This window comes from Pyricularia oryzae, chromosome 1 (assembly GCF_000002495.2).
Source record: "Pyricularia oryzae 70-15 chromosome 1, whole genome shotgun sequence".
NCBI classification, from domain to species: domain Eukaryota; kingdom Fungi; phylum Ascomycota; class Sordariomycetes; order Magnaporthales; family Pyriculariaceae; genus Pyricularia; species Pyricularia oryzae.
In genome coordinates this window covers 1,358,359-1,374,217 of record NC_017844.1, presented here as the reverse complement: position 1 = coordinate 1,374,217, position 15,859 = coordinate 1,358,359, and the positions used below count along the sequence as shown (strand labels likewise).

Here is a 15,859-nt window from a genome sequence, read left to right as displayed (position 1 = left end):
TAACACCCAATAAATAGCCTTGAAAATGGCGTGCCAGGCCTGGCCCTTTTTTCTTATCAACATTACGCTTAGAATTCGCTGATGAAAAGAAAAGAATATGCCGAATAACTACCGAAACTAGGACATTGGTTTGGCCATTTCTGGAGTTGCTTGTTGATAAGTATTTAATCTGGGATGAGAAGCGGGGAATTTCGTCTGGTTTCCAGCTGGGCTTTTCAATTGAATCCCTTGCACAATTTAACCCCCACGGCTCCACGGGTTCTTTGCCTGGGTTCGTTCGGGAAATATTGAGATGCTACAGTGTTATGGTTGCAAAGGAGACATCGCGAAATAAGTGTGGGGAAAATCGCGATATCCATCCAGTCAGGGGTCCCAAGTCCAACGCGGGGATTCCAACTGACGTGATTTTGGAGGAGATAGGGCCCAAGGCGTCATCCACGACCATCCTGTCATGATCTGCAAAAAGCTGTCAACCCCCTGACTCCCTACCATCAGACGACCCATTCGGAAGATTTTCAGGTTGCCCCTCAGTCGACGTATTTCCAAGCAGATGGTTTGTGGAGGTTGATTCTCTGGAAACGATGCTTGGTATGAAACTTGGTTCATCAACAAGAACGGGCCAACGAAGCTTGTCGAGGCAAAAAGCAATTGGCGTCAAAATCCAAAGAGGAGCTAATTACCCACAAACCATCGCCCGGATTGCTTGTCAAGCCACGGCAAAAATGGCCCCTGCCCCAATTGACCCCATCATCCCAATCACCAACACCAAGGCGCCGCCAAAACCCAAACAAGACCTCGACCTACCTGCACCAGCACGGCAGCGGCTGGAAAAGGCAAGCAACGACCTGTCAGAAGGCTACCCGTACTAACCGGCGACCCCCCATCTACCTGCAGGATTTATACAAGGCCCGCTCCGAGGAGCGCGAGCATGTGGAGCCGGCCCTGCGCGCCGACAAGTCAAGAAGGCGCTGCTGGGGGCCGCCGCACAGGTGGCGGACCTGACGACGTACGTCGGCACCGAGATCGAGAGCCTGCAGCTCGGGGACCTGACGGACCGGCAGAGGGACGAGCTGGCGCTGCTGGTGGCGGAGCGGAGCGTCGTCTGCTTCCGCGACCTGCGACCAGGACCTGAGCCTACAGCAGCAGCTCAACCTGGGCAAGCACTTTGGAGAGGTCGAGGTCCACCCCCAGGTCCCCTACGTGCCGGACCTGCCCGGCGTGCACATCATGTGGCCGAACCTCCAGGCCATGCAAAGCCCGGCGTTGTTCCGAAGGCCCGGCGGCGCATCGAGGTGGCATTCCGATCTCGTGCACGAGAAGAACCCGGCTGGGCTCACTCACCTGCACAACGACGGCCCAATAAAAAGTCGGTTTATCGGAGACACGATCGGAGTTAGTGACTCGGGTGAGAAAGGAAAATATAATCCCGGCGCGGATGGAAACAAGGTTTTGTTTAGCAAAAAGAGGAAAAAAAGAAAAGACTTTTCAAATCCAGGGAATTAACAGTACTGGTTTGGAAATTGAAGGTGGTGGAGAGGAAATTCATAAATGAAGAAACCCTGAAAGTAATGATGTTATTATGCGTTAATACTTATAAATTTCAGTATTGTTCCAAATATGGTATATTAATCTTACATTTTCAAGCTGCCAGTTTGGAGGTGGCAAAATGCGGGGAGTAACCTAGCCTCTCTTCTATATAAAAGCTGCGTTAAATTTACCTTCAAGAAATTGTTCAACAAACCTATTATAAGGTTGGTATTCTAATAGCTTCCCTAGGACAATTAGGTTGGTAGAAGCCCATGTATACACGCAGGGCAGTAGGGGGGTATGTTTTTGCCTGCCCCGGGTTACGTTTCAACTTGGCTATTTTTGGTGTTCGAGGAGTAAATTTTCAAATTATTAGAGAATTTTAAAATAAGTTAACAAGGTCTAATTTTCTCGTTGTTAGCTTTTAATCATTCCCAATTATGCGGTATTTTATCCCTGTCCAAAAATGGGGGTTTTTGGTCCAGGGTATCATTTTTGTATAAGGGTTCGGCTAGCAATTATAAACCGGTTTCTGCAAATGTATTTGTATCATAATAAAATAAAATCTTTAAACCTCCTCAAGGCGGCTTCTTCATACGACTCTGTCCCTTATCTGCAACACTCCAATATTTAACCCCCCTCACGCTTTAGAATTTGGCCGTTTGCCTTCCAATCACCTTCCGTTTATCTGCCATTTACCTGCCATCGACCTGCGCTCCAAAATGCTTCTACTAGGATTTGCCCTTTTTTTCACTTTGGTTAATGCGGCTGCCTATCAAAAGTTTCCGCTCGACGAAAATAATGCTGTGGTCTACCAGTTCTATACAGCTGACGGCTGGGAGCACGACCCAACTTTAAACAACGACGCTCGTGCCAAAACTATGATGCAACACATGAATCCAAATGGGATTTTTACTGCCGTGGTAATTCCAAAATCACGTATGAGCATCGTCGGTCCGTCACAGGGCACTCAAGACCCAGATGAATATGCTCGCGACAACCCCGCATTCGAAACGCCATACCTTATTATGAACGGCGGATTCTTTGTCGTCAGCAAATCACATGATTATTTCCACGTGCTGCCCAATGGTCAACCCGGCAAAGCCCTTCCACCAGGAACGTACGAGGGCTGGCCTGTCGGGCCAACATCTACCACACCTAATTCATTCAAAATTCCGAGTCTTTATAAAGACCAGTACGAGATGCTGAAAAGCGACGACGGAAAATCGTTTTTAACTACGGGTCCAAGTTTAAAAAAAGTGCAGGTAGAAGAAGACCGCTTCCAGCATGTCCCCCCTTATACTAAAGTCCCGGGAGGCCAGGCGACTGTAATCAACAATAACGAACGACTTGTCTAGGTGCAGTTTGGAGCTGAGAAAATGGTGTTCACCTATACAGCCCTTCGGACAAAGGCCGTAGGGATTAACAAAATGGGCGCTCTTATTAACCTTTTCCTGCAATCTTACCTGCATAAAGATTTATCTGATGCAACGGTCGCTATTAACCTCGACGGCGGCAAAAGCGTCATCCTCGCTTACCAGGAACCTGGCCAGCCGTTAAGAATCATCGCCCAGGGCTATCGCAAAGACAAACAAATCCCCGGTCTGACACCCTATATTCCAGGATCATCACGTAAATTTCCTTCCATGGTTAAAATCGAGCTTTTTGGCCGCGCAAGCCCACTGGGGAAAGTAATGCGCCGCTCCGGGCTCCCGCTTAACCCGGCCAAACATTGCGGGCAGACCAAGCGCCCCCGGTGGCTCCGCTGCCAATAGGTCCGGTGCCACCGGTTCTCGCTGTTGTTTTGACCTGCCCTCTGACCAATTCCGCTGCTTCTCGCATCTGGAAGCACAATCCACAATGCCAGTTGGGACTACGCTGGCAAGGAGCCACACCACGGAACCAGAGTGACAAACCCGGGCTGAAAAGTCCTTCTTCGACCCTGCAGCACCTACCGACGTCAGGCACGCGGTCTACCTAGCGACGATGTATGAGACGGTCCTATAGAGACTCCAGCATAAATAAGATCCTACTTTGTACAATTGAGCAGAGATTTTCTTTCAGTGTTAGATGCGACACTGGACTGAGAGTTTGCAGGCCCCAGTGTTCCCAGTCAATGGGCCATTGTTGCTGCTGTGCCCGAAGCACATCAGTGCTCGGTTTTTGAAACTCGCCCGAACTTGTCGAGTTTCGCTAGGTGTTGGCCAAATAAGTGAAGGACTGAAGGAAGGTGGGGCGTTTTCGATATATATAAATAAACCAAGCATTTGTTATTGTACTTAGGACAAGAGGAACGAAGGACCCGCTACCCGCGAGGTGGATAAGCTCGTGTAACAAACGGTGTCTAGGTCGAAGCGAATAAATAGCAACGCCCTAGCCACTGCGAATAGGGCATGCTGTAGAAATTTTGTTATAAACCTTGGCAATCTTTTTCGTCACCGTCGTTGCCAGTCGCGAAATAGTGCAAAGCTCCATCAGGGTCGTGTTTGGCACCCCAGGAGCACTTGGAACTCAAAATACATACGTGAACAGTTGCTTAGATTCAGACAAAATACGGGGAACATTGGTTATTGTCATACCTATCAAAAGCCTCCTTTACTCTCTTGTGGTCATCAGAATCGCAGTCTAGTCATCCTGAACATTGTGCTTGAACTGGTGTCTTGTGAGCAGCAATGGCTCTATAACTGCGAAGCGGAAACATAGAAAGACCATGTTCACGTGTCGCGGGACGAGGGTCATCAAATAGGCACTGTATAGCATCCCTGGGTCCTTATGCCAAGGGCACAGGAGGTACAGCGAGACAAGGTACCGTGACAGAGTTATTTACCGGGCCGGAAACAAGCATCCTCCACCATTCATGGGTCAGACCCACCTTTGTTAGCGATTCACACCCAAACACACCAATAAGCTTAACAGCTGAAGAATTTTCGCCCTCCGGGCGCTGGTCGTCATGGCCTCACCAGAGGTCTCAAACCGCCGCGCGCGCCCGCAGAGCACGCCGCAGGCTTTGCCGCAGGGCCAGGCCGAGTCGGGACACGTATCTCTCGACACGCGCACCGCTAACGCGCCTCAGCCGGCTGGCCGCGGAAGGTACTCCAGCCTCCCGGCCCTGGCCATCAAAACACTGCAGCAGGAGTTGGAAAACGTGGAAACAGTCGGCAGCTGGCTCGAAGAGGTCTTTGCAGCCAAGCTCGAAAGTTTACAGGCCCCGGAGGACGCCGCGCTTAGGAGAATTGTTCTTGAACTTGACGACGTGATCAGCGGCTGGTTCCTCAGTCGCACCCTCCCTGAAAAAGAGCGTTCGCGCTCCCCGTCGCGTTCGCCGACCAGTTCCAGCGAAAGGCGCAGCATTTTAATTACGAGGACGGGCACGGCGTCGTCGGCCTCTAAAGGCAGAGGCACGCCCACTAACAAATCGGTCACATGGGCCGAGCGAGCCGCCACGCCACCAGCGGCGGCCCCAACGCGAATTTTAACCCCGGCCACGCGCTCGTACCCGATACGTACGACGCCCGGCAATGCACCTGACAGCTCCGCAACTCCCTCCCAATCGGGCCGGGACCGCTCCCAAGCCCCGAAACGTTTGACAGAACAGCCGTCCAACCGCATCCTAATCCGCGTAAATGACAAATTGCGGATGGTGACGAAGGAGCCATACGCGGTAACGACCAAACTGGCCGAATTGGTCTCGGTGCCACACAGTGAAATCCCAAACGCCAAGCGTACCCCCACGGGCTGGGGTGTTACGGTGGCCTCTGAGGAAACACGGCAAAAACTCCTCAACCCCAGCGCGGTCAAGGCCATTATGGACGCATTGGACGCGCGGGAAGTCACTGTCCCGACAACCTGGCACACATACGCCGTTTCTGGAGTGCCCCGAACGCTCAATTGCCTGGACGGAAGAAAGGACGTACATGAGGTAATCCAGGAGGAGATTACCGTGGCAGCAGGCCAGCAGCCAGTCAACTGGCATATTTCCAAACATGGTTACGACCCACATACGGCTGAGGGCACGTGGATAGTGTCCTTCCTTCAACCCGTAAAGCCCTTTCAGCTTTTTGGAGTGTCGAGACGTGCGCGGAAGGTTGAAAAATCACGCAAAATTACACACCACCACGACGGTTACCAGGGATATTGCGAAATACGTCGCTGCGTACGGCAAGCGCGTTGCGGCATATGTGGTGAAGCAAAACATGCGACAGAGGAAGAGCCGTGCAAGGCAGCCCCCAAATGCGTTAATTGCCACGGCCATTTCCCATCCGGACATGAGAATTGCCCTGCCCGACCTTTGGTGGTAAATGGGAAGCTTGAACGACCTTCACAGCGTAAACTTAAAGGGATTCGCAGAATCGGACGTGCCAACCGTGCCGCGATTATCAACGACCGGGCCGAAACGGCCCGCCGAGAGCCAGCACCTGCAATCCCGGTCCTAAGCACCTCATCGCAGCATTCGCAAACCTCGAGCTCCCGATCGAGCATTTCAAACAAAAGAGCGCGGCCATGCGAGGCGGCAGGGGCGGACATCCGTAACTTCCTGCAGGTTGAACAGGAACGCGTGCACGACGAAATCGTTTGGGCAGCCGAAATGGAGGAGGACGCAGCGGCTGCCGAACCTTGCCCCGCTGATGGGATAGACTTGGAAGCAACCCGTCGATTAATATGACGAAATACTCGCTCGGCAATATGCAGCGGGAATGCCTCGACGTAGTTTGGGCCAACGTAGGTAAAAGGATGGGTGTGCATCTGAGCCTATTGGAGTTGTGCCACCAGAGAAAGGTGGACCTGGTTAACGTTCAAGAGCCATGGTGCGGGCTAAATACGACTACACAAACGCACCCGGGCTATGATGTTTTTGCGCCAGTGGACGAATGGCACGCCAACACTTACGAAGCCATGACTGGGCTCCGGCCCCGGGTGCTCACCTACGTCAAGAAGGGGGCAGCCCTAAGGGCCGCACAACGACGGCTACCGCAGGGCCAAAATACACGGGACGTACTCTGGCTCGAAATTAACGGAATACTGTTTGTTAACGTATATAGGGCTCCGGGCACTGAAGCCGCGCTGGAAATGGTATGCAATACCGTGCCAAATGGACCCACGGTGCTAGGCGGCGATTTTAACGTAGCGGCTGCTGCATACCAGCCGGGCCGCGCAAACGCACGCGGAGGGGACCAACTGACGGCATGGGCGCAAGCCCAGGGGATGAGTTTTACAGGAAATATCGGCGTGCCCACCCACCGCGACGGGGGTTTACTGGATATGGTCTTTTCCAACCTCCCCAGCACAATAACTGTGGTTGACAGCAGTCTTTACACAGGCTCCGACCACGAATCCCTTTATACCACGCTGCGGACGCGCGGCGCCCCCCGCCCGGAGGCGATCAACGTTTCGGTTAGGGACGACCGGTTACCAAAGTTCGCGGAGCTACTTGCTTTTGGCATGCAAGACATGCCGGACCCGGGATCCGCGGCCGATGGCTACGCATTGGACGCGTGGGTAGCTGAATTTACAACTTTATGGGAGCAAGTGACGTGGGTCGTGGGTACGCCGGCGGGAAAAAGGGACAGCTCGGCTCCCTGGTGGACCGAAAACTGCCAGCGGCTCTGGTCCGAATTCCAGCGGGTTAAACGGAGCGCTGTAAATAGGGCAGACGCCTCTGCCGAGGAAAAAGCCTATACGAAAGGGGTGCGGGCCGCGAAGCGGGAGTACTGGAGGCACCGGATCGACCAACTGCGCGACGATAAGGATTTGTGGAACATGGTGGGCTGGCTGGGAGCCGGACCACGCCTCCGGTCCCCGCCGCTGGTTATTAACGGCGAGCAAGTGAGCGAGCCTTTAGCAAAAGCGGAAGCACTGCAACGGGAGGTGCTTGGCCGATTTTCGGCGGAGGATGACCTGCAGGGAGACCCCTTGGAGGCCTGGTCGCCGGACGAGGCTAAAATCCCTTGGGACACCCAGGTTAGTGCGGAAGAGGCGGAGCGCTCCTGCATTGGGGTTACGAGCACGTCCCCGGGCATCGACGGAATGACCGTCCGGCTACTAAAAGCCGGATGGGCTTCGTTGGCCGAGCCGGTGCGCAGGCTCTACCAACGTTGCCTGGAACTCGGACATTTCCCAGCGCCTTGGAAGAAGGCCGAAGTCGCGATGCTACCGAAAACGGGGAAGAAAGACCGGAGCAGCGTTCGATCCTGGCGGCCTATAGCCCTCCTCTCCTGCATCGGAAAAGGCCTCGAAAGGCTCGTTGCACGCCGGATAGCTTGGGCCATACACGACAACGGGCTCCTTAGCTGCACCCACGGCGGTGCCCTACCCAAACGATCGGCGACGGATCTGGTTTGTGCCCTCGCCCACGATATCGAGCAGGCTCTAGCTCGCGGGGAGGAAGTCACCCTTGTCGCATGCGACGTCCAAGGCGCCTTCGACGCCCTCCTCCATAGGCGATTAATACGGAAAATGCGGAGCCTCGGGTTTAGTAAAATGCTCCTCAGGTTCGTGATTAACTTTTTAAGCGGCCGCCAGGCCCGAGTCCGGCTGGAGGGTACGACCACGGGCTTTAGGCGGCTTGGGTGCGGCACCCCGCAAGGGTCTCCCCTTTCCCCGATCCTATATATGTTATATTTGGCGTATCTCGTCAAAAACGGTACGAAGTGGCGGTTGGCATACGCAGACGACGTGCTTACATGGAAATCGTCACCCTCGTTGGAGGAAAACGTACGTTGGCTGGAAGATAAACTCCGGGATATGCACGAAATTGCGGCGGAAGAGAAGATCCATTTTGCAGCGGAAAAGACAGAGGTGATCCATATCACTAAGAAAAGGCACGGTCGCAACCCGGAAATCCGGATTAATGGTAGAACGGTTACCCCGGTCCAACTACCGGGCGGTCGACGCGGACAAAGCGCCTCCGGGGCCGAGCGCTACCCGGGCATGCGTTGGCTTGGTTTTTGGTTCAGCCGACGGCTAGACGGGCGCCGCCACGTGGCCGAAAGGGCTGCCAAAGCAATGGCGGTCGCTGCCCACCTCAAGAGCTTTGGGGCAGTAAGATACGGACCGCCTGCGGCTGCACTTCGCAAGGCAGCGGTGGCATGCGTGGGTTCCTCGGCCACCTACGCAGCCGAGGCATGGTACAACCCAGCGCACAAGCAAAGAGGACTCCTCAAAGCATTGAACAAACCGCTGGTTTTAACGGCACGGGCAATCCTCCCGGCGTATAAAACCACCCCCTCGTCCACTGTTCTCAGGGACGCAGGACTACCCTCGGCCCGCGTCGCGCTGGCCTACACCCGCCTGAAATACGGCGCCCGACTAAGGCTCGCGGACAAGGGGCACCCCCTTGTCAGCCGCCTGCGTGAAACACCTCGTGCCCGCAACTCGGGCCATTCGGCCACGACCCTGCAAACGGCTGCACAACTTCTCCCGCGGATCCGGAGACTAGAGTTGCGCGCACCTCGCAATGCCCCGGATTCTCGCACTGACCCCACCGGAGGAGTCCCGAAAGAGGAAGCGGCCCGCCGCTTTATCGAATGGCTGGACATGGTATCACCTGACGATATCGTGGTATATACGGATGGTTCGGAAAAACACGAAAACAACTGCGTCCAAATAGGGTACGGATGGGCCGCTTTTAGGGCGGGCCTGGAATTTGCCGCAGGCTCCGCATCTATTACGCCGGAAAGCCACGTTTTCGACGCCGAGGCGATTGGCGCCCTGAGAGGGCTACAGGCGGCAGCCAAGGCCCAGCCAGGCGCCCGGATCTGGATTTGTGTGGACAGCACCTCGGTTATTTGGGGTCTTAGAGGCGACGCGCCGCGTTCGTCCCAATGGGCCTTTCTGGAGTTCCATGACCTTGTCGATCTACTCCGAAAACAAGGTACCGAGGTTCGGGTCCGTTGGTGCCCTGGGCACCAGGGAATCCCGGGAAACGACCGGGCTGACGAGCTGGCCAAGGCCGGCTCCGCCGGACCGCCGGACCCAGACCCGAGGGCTCAGCAAACCACGTATAGCGGTGCCGGCACGGTCCTCAGAGCCATTCTTTCCAATATAGAGAAGGACTGGTGGCGTAAAGAACTCTGTGAACGGTCCCCCGCATATAGGGAATGGAAATTCCAATACACACCGAGAAAGGAGCCCGAGGAACTGCGTTTGCCAAGACCCCTACTGGGCCATTATTTGGCCATGAGGACCGGCCACGGCAATTTCAAGGCCTACCATGACCGTTTCAACCACCAGGATGCAAACACCTCGTGTGCCTGGTGCTGGAAGCGGACCTCCCCTGAGCACCCGGTGCACTGCCGCTATTCGCGGGCGGTGTGGAGAAACTGGCCGTGGCCTAATAACGACCGGCCGGCCGGGCCGCCAAATCGCGCCCAACGCTGGAAATTCTTCCAGACAAGCTTCGGGCAACCGAAAAGCTTTGAGGCGTTTTCGATAGCCACCAACTACTTCAGCGCCCGCCCCAGAGCGGCCCGCCAGCGCCCCGCGCGCCACGAACGCACTTTACGCCTAGGGACACCGATCGTAAACGACTCGAACTCAGACGAGGAATAAACTTGCTGCCTTTTCACCCACAATTCACGGCACAAGCCGTCAGACGAACCCTCCGTGCACCTTAGGCACGGGGTCGCGTCAGTGAACTAACCCCCTAAGCAGGACCGGGCCCGAACCCGGTCAGGCACGATCCGCCTCTGCCCTCCTTGTTTTCCCCCTGTGTAAATAAAGAAGATAGAACGCGCGCCGAGATACCCCTCGGGAGGTTGCTAACGGCCGGCTAACAAGCCGGGCCGAGCCCGGCGTTAAATAATACTACTACTACTACTACTACTCCCCCATCGAATCCCTGTGCGAGGTCACCGTCTTTGATCTCTTCTTTGCTCACAACCGCGGGACCCACATGGGCCTCTACGTCTTCACCCTGTTCGGATCCAACTTCCTGGCGCCCCTCGTCGCCGGTTTGTTCAACGACGCCTACGGGTGGCGGTGGACGATGCACCTCGGCAGCATCGTGTGCGGGGGACGTTATAATTGCTTGTTTAAAAGACACAAGGGATGTGTCATTTATTTCTAATGATAGAGTAAAGCTCCCAATATAGTAGGGATAGATTGGCAGACGAACAAATCATAAAATTTTGCCTACGATTCATCAATTCATTAGTCATTGTGCATTAAAAAAGAAGAAAGGAAGAAAAAACTTTTATTAACTTTGTCGGTTTCGCCGATTGAATTTTCAGTTACCTGGCTTATGCAAGGCTACAATCCCTGAAGCGGACAGAGTATCGTGCTACGAATATACATATTATTTCTCACGATGTCCTTTTCATCAAACCTCAAAAGCCTCGAAAATATTCGACAACTGCTCCCGCCAGTGTTAACGGGACCTGGCCTGGATGTCAAATGTCGACAGGATTGCATGCGGTGTTACTAATCTCATCAATGAACACAAATCAACAAATATCGTGCAGCGATTGAATATTACAAGGGGCGACAGGGTTGGCAGTGAAACCATGAGTAGCGCAAGCTCGTTGGGTTTGAGCATCCATGATATACCGCAGAGCGGGCGGTTGTCGCGCTTATGCTTGCGTTGGCATTCTTGTATTTTGCATTTTTGGTCTTCTTTTTTTTTCAGATTAGTAAAGGCCTAGGTGGATACGCAACAATGGACATCGCGCAATGCAGGACGATTTATTTAGAGCATGGTTTTAGTAATGACCAACAAATACTACTTTGACCAGAACTTGACTCTTTGAAACATCAACCTGCCAGTCATTCATTTAGCTGTACATAATTACAGGCTTGAATCGGGCCGGTGAGCGCAGGTAAAGGTGACCCTGCTTATAGTACCTGAGTACTTGGCACTTACGTGGTAGAGAGTTTAACAATCCAGGGATGATCCATGCCATATTTCTGGACTAATTCTATATCACGTGGACTGCCTCGTGGACAAACCTGGTTAAATGGAGAGACAAATTGTCTAGTATAGTAGGTAGGTACCAAAGGTATGTACCACGTACATCGTTATCACGACAGCCAGAGCACGAGAATGGACTGATTAGACGAGAAGCAAAAGACGAACGCCAATTCAGATTACCACACCAATACTAACTTTATTCTGAATAAGCGAGGATTCGGCCCAGAATATTACTATGGTACAGATTTGGGATTTCTAGGAAATGAGATGGGCGCAGGGACCAACTGCGGCCGACCGTAGGCAAACCCATTTGCGATTGCATCCTTCAGTTGACCGCCCGCCTGGCTGTACCTAGCTCAAAACCCCAAGATGGCCAAAGAACGAAAAGTCGATTGATGAAAAGCCCTCGTGAACTTTATTTTGCCGAGAAAAAAAGACAACCAAGCTCACGCCAAGCTTTCGACTCCCGACCACTAATTCTCGTCAACAGCGGGTAGGCGGCACAAGGGGACAACAAGCAATCCGTTCCCGAGGCTACCCCGCTTACTGCCACCTTTACCTGCCACCTCTACTTGGACAGGACCCCACAATCTATTGGAAAAAGCCGACCAACCCCAGCCAACCCCAACCAAACCCCTCAGTGTTGTCCATTTCGCTCCCGCGGTGCGATTGGATCTCCACAAAAGGTTGGGTGGGTGCCTAGCCTAAAATTTAACAAACTGTCGACTTACTTTTGCTTGACTGCGGTCCTTTCTGTGAACCAAGCACAACATTTCCTACATCACCCATCTTTGCTACTCAGTCGGTTAATTGTTATCCGACACTTCCCCGCATACCATGGATAAGCTTCGGCACATGGAGTGGTCCGTGTTCGGACTACAAAAAAGATTTTCTCCATCGCGGCCCTTGCTTACGTTGATCATTGGATGTCTTGCTGACCGCCGCATGCGCACCAATCTGGCTGCTTGATGTTCTTTCAGTGTTGATCTTTGTTTTCTTCGCACCTTTGCCTTCGCTTCTGTTCTCATTCCTCAGTTTCTGCAGCGCGTGCGATTTGCACAACACTCGGTCGCGAAAAATGGCTACCCCTACTGAGAAGGAGAATAGCGTGTCTGGCGCGGACAAGTTGGATGATGTCAAGCTCGAGGTTCAGCCCGGCCAAAACACCGTGAGCACGTTCCTGCATAACCGTTAAACACACGAAACCAAAACATCTGGACTTGTAACTCACTGACCAATTCGATCAAGGATGAAGCACCACTCACCACTTTTACGGCGGAGGAGGAGCGGGCACTTGTATGGAAGCAGGATATGGCTATTCTGCCATTGTCGGCAGCAATCTACTTCCTTTGCTACCTCGATCGCTCCAACATAGGGAACGCGAAAATTCTCAACTCCAGCACCAAGAACGACATGCAGTCAGAAACCCACACCACCAGCTATCAATTCACCATCGCGCTTCTAGTGTTCCTCGTCGCCTACGCCATTTTCGAAGTTCCCTCCAACATCTTGCTCAAAAAGCTGCGCCCGTCGCGATGGATTGCGTTTTTGATGTTCAGCTGGGGCGCCATCACCATCGGCTTGGGCGGCACCTCCACCTTTCCTCAAATCACCGGCGTTCGGTTCCTGCTCGGCATGTTCGAGGCCGGCCTGTTCCCCGGCTTGGTCTACTACCTGACCTTTTGGTACAAGGCCGAGGAGCGCTCCGTCCGCGTCGCATTCATCCTCGCCAGCGCCACCCTGGCGGGCGCTTTCGGCGGTGCTCTCGCCTACGCAATAGGTCACATGAACGGCGTGCACGGTCTGTCGGCATGGCGCTGGCTCTTCATCCTCGAGGGTCTGCCCAGCTGCCTGTCCGCTTTCGCTGTTTGGTTCCTGCTTCCCGACTTTCCCGAGGAGTGGTCGCGCCTGTCGACCAGGGAGCGCGACATCTCGCACGCCCGATTGGCGATTGACGGCAGCAAGCAACACCACAGCAGCATGAGCTGGGCAGAGGCAAAGGCCACCTTGACCGACTGGAGATTGTACGGGCACTACGCCATATACTTTGGCATCTCGACCCCGTTCAGCAGCCTGTCCTTGTTCACGCCCACCATCACCGCTGGCCTGGGGTACTTTGACCTGCAGGCGCAACTCATGACAGTGCCTCCGTACGCGGTAGCCTATGGTGAGTCAGACACCCAGCCCGCAAGCACTAGGATGTCTCGGAGCTAATAACATGTCTCAAACTCTCAGTCGTGCAAATCATTACCTCGTACTCTGCCGATCACTTCAACGCCCGCGGAATTCACTCGGCCGTCTGCGCCACCATGGGCGGCATCGGCTTCCTCGTCTCGGGCATCCTCCCGCCATCCGCCTTTGCCGCGCGCTACGGCTGCCTGATCCTCGGCTCCGCGGGCGCCTTTAGCTGCATCCCGCCCCTGCTCGGCTGGCTGTCGTCCAACATCTTCAGCACGGGAGCCGTCGGCCTGGCCATCGCCATCAACGTCAGCATAGGCGGCGGCCTGGGCCAGATCCCCGGCGTCTGGATCTACAAGCCCGAGGAGGCCAAGCTGGGCTACCCCACGGGGCATTTCACCAACGCCGCGCTGCTGTTCTTTGTCGCTGCCGGTGCGCTGGGCCTGAGGTTCTTTTACGGATGGAAGAACGCCAAGCTGCTGAGGGAGAATCCTGGTGGGAATGTGCGAATCTTTAGGCTGTAGTTTACGCACCCCTGGCCCGTGGCATCATTGAAGACGAAATGTTTTAGCGAGATGAGACAGTTTTTTTCCTGTCAACAAGGGTCGCATTACGATATCCTGAGGTTTTGGGTAGGGGAATTGCATAGGTAGTATCTGTTATGTAATAATTTGCAGGCCTTGCTCAGCATCACACCCTTTTTTACCCTTGCTCTTCCTCCTTGCGTGACCCAAACGCCGCCTGCTACTCTTCAAAACAATCCACCGAGGTTGTTCCGTACGACAAGTCTCCACCACCAATGGCCCTGCACGCCATCTACCAGGCCAGAACCCGTCATGCGTCAAAAGCAGCTCGTCCATCCCGGCATCTCGACCTCCAACACGCCGCGCTTTGTACGCCGTACACCTACGTTTTGGGCCCAGCCTGCCAGGAGCACAGTCATCCACGGGGGAAGCTACCCAGACCGCAAGAGCTGGTCGCGCTTGGCACAGTCCAGGCGTCGGTGACATAGCAGCTTATAGCGTCAGAGGGTGTGTTGGGGATGGGGGCTCACGCCAGGAGTTGTGTTGGAGCCTGAGAGGAAAAGGCGAAGCCGCTCGACATTGGACAGCATTCCCAGGTGCCTGTTGTCGAAGCGATGGCAGTCTTTTGGCCGGAACGACATCTTCACCATTGGGTTGCTTTCGCAATCATGTTGTTGCCCCTGATGCGTTGTGTCAGGTCTTGACTCCTGAAGATCGCAGAATCCCAGGCGGTGGTTTGCCGCTCTTGTTTGATCATATAGGTCTGCGGACTTGTTGCTTTATTTTTCTCGGGGGTCTAAATTAACATGCTTAGCTGTCAGAAGGGGACAATTGGATAAGTTGCCCGCTTCGTAAGGTAGTTAACCAGGACCTCCTCGACGCCTCTTTCCTCACCAGATGGCTGCGTGTGTAATCCTTTGGATTGGACACCAGAAGCGCCAATGTAACAATTCTTAGGCTACTCCGGAATAGACTGCCGGCCTGGTTTCGGCACATCCTACCTGTCACACCGACTTAACTAGCCAGCTTCGAGACGTAGTGAGATGTGAAAAAGGCTGGAAGCATCTTGGGTCTACTATCGGGAAATGCTGGCACACAATGACCAGCGCACAGAAAGCAGTACAATCAGACTGTGCCGAGATTTTGAACTGGGTTCTTGCCACCTTCAATAAGGAGATGCTGAGCGAGGTTCTCCCGATGAACAACCTCAACTGCCACAACAAAGGCCAGCCGTCACTTGACTTCCCGGCGGCCATTCGAGGGCTCAGACTTGTTTCCGAAAACCAGAGAGCGACTTACACAACTAGATCAGACAAAAACGGCGAGTCTTGAGGCCAGTTCTTGCCACAACCATGATGGCCTCGCAGTCGGATATTTCAGATAAGATCTGCACCGTTGTTGGTAAACGGGGTATGGGGCCACGGTTGACCGGTTATGAATATCATGGGCTTGCGCAAAAGGTGACTGAAGCTGTTATTGAAGCTTGCGGCTATTACTCAGGGCCTGTACCCAACATATTTCCTGCTCTTTGGTAGGGAAAGGAGCACAGTTTAGGCTTCGCGCATCCCTGACATGTGGATCTCCTTCCATGATTCCATCTATTAGGACATCCAATCAATCTGTCGCTTTCAAAAACAAACACTCCCAAACTCCCATCGAAGTTCGCATCGAGGTGCAGGGTCAATCTAATCGCGACTAAATTACCAAATCGTCGTCGTTTTTCCAA

The 15,859-nt window shown here is 53.9% G+C and overlaps 5 protein-coding genes across 5 annotated transcripts; all 5 read left to right on the top strand.

Annotated features, from left to right (window-relative positions):
* Window positions 1-428: 428 nt before the first annotated feature.
* On the top strand, window positions 429-1,552 carry MGG_02318 (alpha-ketoglutarate-dependent taurine dioxygenase; the record flags this gene model as incomplete). The annotated part of the gene is made up of 4 exons (XM_003709040.1): window positions 429-588; window positions 895-1,100; window positions 1,126-1,446; window positions 1,496-1,552. The coding sequence occupies exons 1-4, from the start codon at window positions 582-584 to the stop codon at window positions 1,550-1,552; spliced, it is 591 nt and encodes a 196-aa protein (XP_003709088.1). The 5' UTR covers window positions 429-581.
* A 1,354-nt stretch (window positions 1,553-2,906) lies between these two features.
* Window positions 2,907-3,302, top strand: MGG_16098 (uncharacterized protein; the record flags this gene model as incomplete). Its single annotated transcript, XM_003709039.1, has 1 exon — window positions 2,907-3,302. One exon carries the CDS (start codon window positions 2,907-2,909, stop codon window positions 3,300-3,302), a length of 396 nt encoding a protein of 131 aa, XP_003709087.1.
* A 1,175-nt stretch (window positions 3,303-4,477) lies between these two features.
* On the top strand, window positions 4,478-6,190 carry MGG_16097 (uncharacterized protein; the record flags this gene model as incomplete). Its single annotated transcript, XM_003709038.1, has 1 exon — window positions 4,478-6,190. One exon carries the CDS (start codon window positions 4,478-4,480, stop codon window positions 6,188-6,190), a length of 1,713 nt encoding a protein of 570 aa, XP_003709086.1.
* Window positions 6,191-12,163: 5,973 nt separating this feature from the next.
* MGG_16096 (uncharacterized protein) lies at window positions 12,164-14,293 on the top strand. The gene is made up of 3 exons (XM_003709037.1): window positions 12,164-12,599; window positions 12,680-13,598; window positions 13,667-14,293. Exons 1-3 carry the CDS (start codon window positions 12,510-12,512, stop codon window positions 14,131-14,133), a joined length of 1,476 nt encoding a protein of 491 aa, XP_003709085.1. The 5' UTR covers window positions 12,164-12,509; the 3' UTR covers window positions 14,134-14,293.
* MGG_16095 (uncharacterized protein) lies at window positions 14,219-15,703 on the top strand. The gene has a single exon (XM_003709036.1). The coding sequence runs from the start codon at window positions 15,232-15,234 to the stop codon at window positions 15,463-15,465; it is 234 nt and encodes a 77-aa protein (XP_003709084.1). The 5' UTR covers window positions 14,219-15,231; the 3' UTR covers window positions 15,466-15,703.
* Window positions 15,704-15,859: the final 156 nt, after the last annotated feature.